Here is a 1,659-nt window from a genome sequence, read left to right on the forward strand (position 1 = left end):
TTTTTTGCCGGACATGAAAACCGAAAAATCCGGAAAATTTTCCCTGTCAGAAAGGCGCTATGATGCCGTGGCCTAGGTTTCTCACTGCGCGGGAATTCAAATCCTATTTTTTTTCAACGCCGTTTTTCGGGGATTTAGGATTTTCTTTGAATTTTTTCGCAATAATATTAGGAAATTACATATTTTTTAAACATTTTAAGGCAATAAAAATTTTTGGTCGGAGTCCCCCTTTAAAATAATATTATCAAAATTACAGGATCCGAGAAGAAAATGAAAAATGTGCTCAATGAGCTGACTCGAAACGGAGCCCCCATGCAAGTATGCGGACTTCGCCGTGCGGCTCTCTGTGATGACGTCACCCGAATCATCAAACAAAGACAACCAGCGATTGCAGAGAGGATTGGTGCGGGTGCCGCAGGAACGACAAATACCACTAAAACAAGATCCCTCTTCTAATGGTTTTATCCCGTCCCCTTTTTTATCTTATCTTTTCTTTGTATTCTATTTTATCATTGATTGTTGTTGTTTCATGGTGCCACGATCTCTTTTTCTTTCTCTTTTTCCCCCTCCTCTCTTTTTTTCTCTCTATTCTTCTCCTTTTCTTTCTCAATACTGACTTGTTAAATATCATTCTACTTACCGGTACCTATACTTATCCTTAACTTTTTATGAAATTGCCTCTCTTCTGTATAAATGATGCAATATTGCAGAACATGGTTTCTGTTAAAGTCTTGTTTTTCGGAGAAGCATTTCAGTTGGTTGGAAAACGAGAGGAAACTGTCGAGTTTCCGGCTGAAACTGACTATGAAGAGCTGAGGAGGATTATTTTAGAAGTAAAAATTTTAGAAAATTCGGTTAAAAAATAAAAATCTTTAGAAATACCCGGCACTGTCGAAAATCGAAAAAGTGATGATGTTAGCAGTGGACCAAGAGTGAGTTCTATTGAAAAAAGAAATTTAAAGGAAAATATTTCAGATATGCGAACCCCGGCGATCGATTCGAGTTGGAGCGTTTTACAGAAATCGCAGTGATACCGCCGCTGTCTGGTGGATAGTTGCCTGAATTAACCAATTTTTTGAATAAATAATTGATATTTTATAAATAAACCCCTAAAATTTCTCAAATTTACAAAAATTTTCATCGTTTTTTCAATGCAAACCTGATGAAAAATCGATTAAAACGATAAAAATCATCGAAAAATTGACAAAATAATCTGGAAAAAACAGGGTTTTGCTGGTGAGAAATTTCCCTTTTTTATGATTTAAATTCATGTTATCAAGCTACAATGAATTTAAATAATGAACATCGGCGAAAAAACGGTAAAAATCACCGAAAAATTGAGAAAATAATCTGAAAAATAGGGGAAAAAATTCAAATCGGGCGATATCGTGTCGAGACCCTTTCTCTTGAGAGCATGTTCCTTTAATACAGCAGTTTTAAAGAAACATGCTTCGAGGAGGTCGGGTCTCGATACGATACCGGCAGATTAGCATTTACGAGACCGTAAGAATTCGGGAGACACCCAAAAGGAGACCGTACAAATCGGAAAGATTTGAAATCCGAAAGAAACGAAAGCGAAAGAAACGAAACCGTAAGAAACGAAACGGAACGAACGCTAAACCGTGCACAGTTTTGCTAAAATCGCGCGCACAGGCTGCA

General features: G+C 37.1%; 2 protein-coding genes across 2 annotated transcripts in view; both read left to right on the top strand.

The window, feature by feature from the left end:
• CBG03541 overlaps window positions 1–432 on the top strand; it is a gene marked incomplete at both ends in the record, with an annotated part of 9,292 nt that extends 8,860 nt beyond the window's left edge. The window contains one exon of the mRNA XM_002646981.1: window positions 257–432. Coding sequence (XP_002647027.1) covers window positions 257–432 — 176 coding nt within the window. The remainder of the gene's footprint in view (window positions 1–256) is intronic.
• Window positions 433–713: 281 nt separating this feature from the next.
• CBG26118 lies at window positions 714–1,054 on the top strand (the record flags this gene model as incomplete). Its single annotated transcript, XM_045244386.1, has 3 exons — window positions 714–833; window positions 877–932; window positions 976–1,054. 3 exons carry the CDS (start codon window positions 714–716, stop codon window positions 1,052–1,054), a joined length of 255 nt encoding a protein of 84 aa, XP_045098216.1.
• Between the last annotated feature and the right edge of the window lie 605 nt (window positions 1,055–1,659).

This window comes from Caenorhabditis briggsae (assembly GCF_000004555.2).
Source record: "Caenorhabditis briggsae complete genome, chrIII, whole genome shotgun sequence".
Lineage (NCBI taxonomy): Eukaryota > Metazoa > Nematoda > Chromadorea > Rhabditida > Rhabditidae > Caenorhabditis > Caenorhabditis briggsae.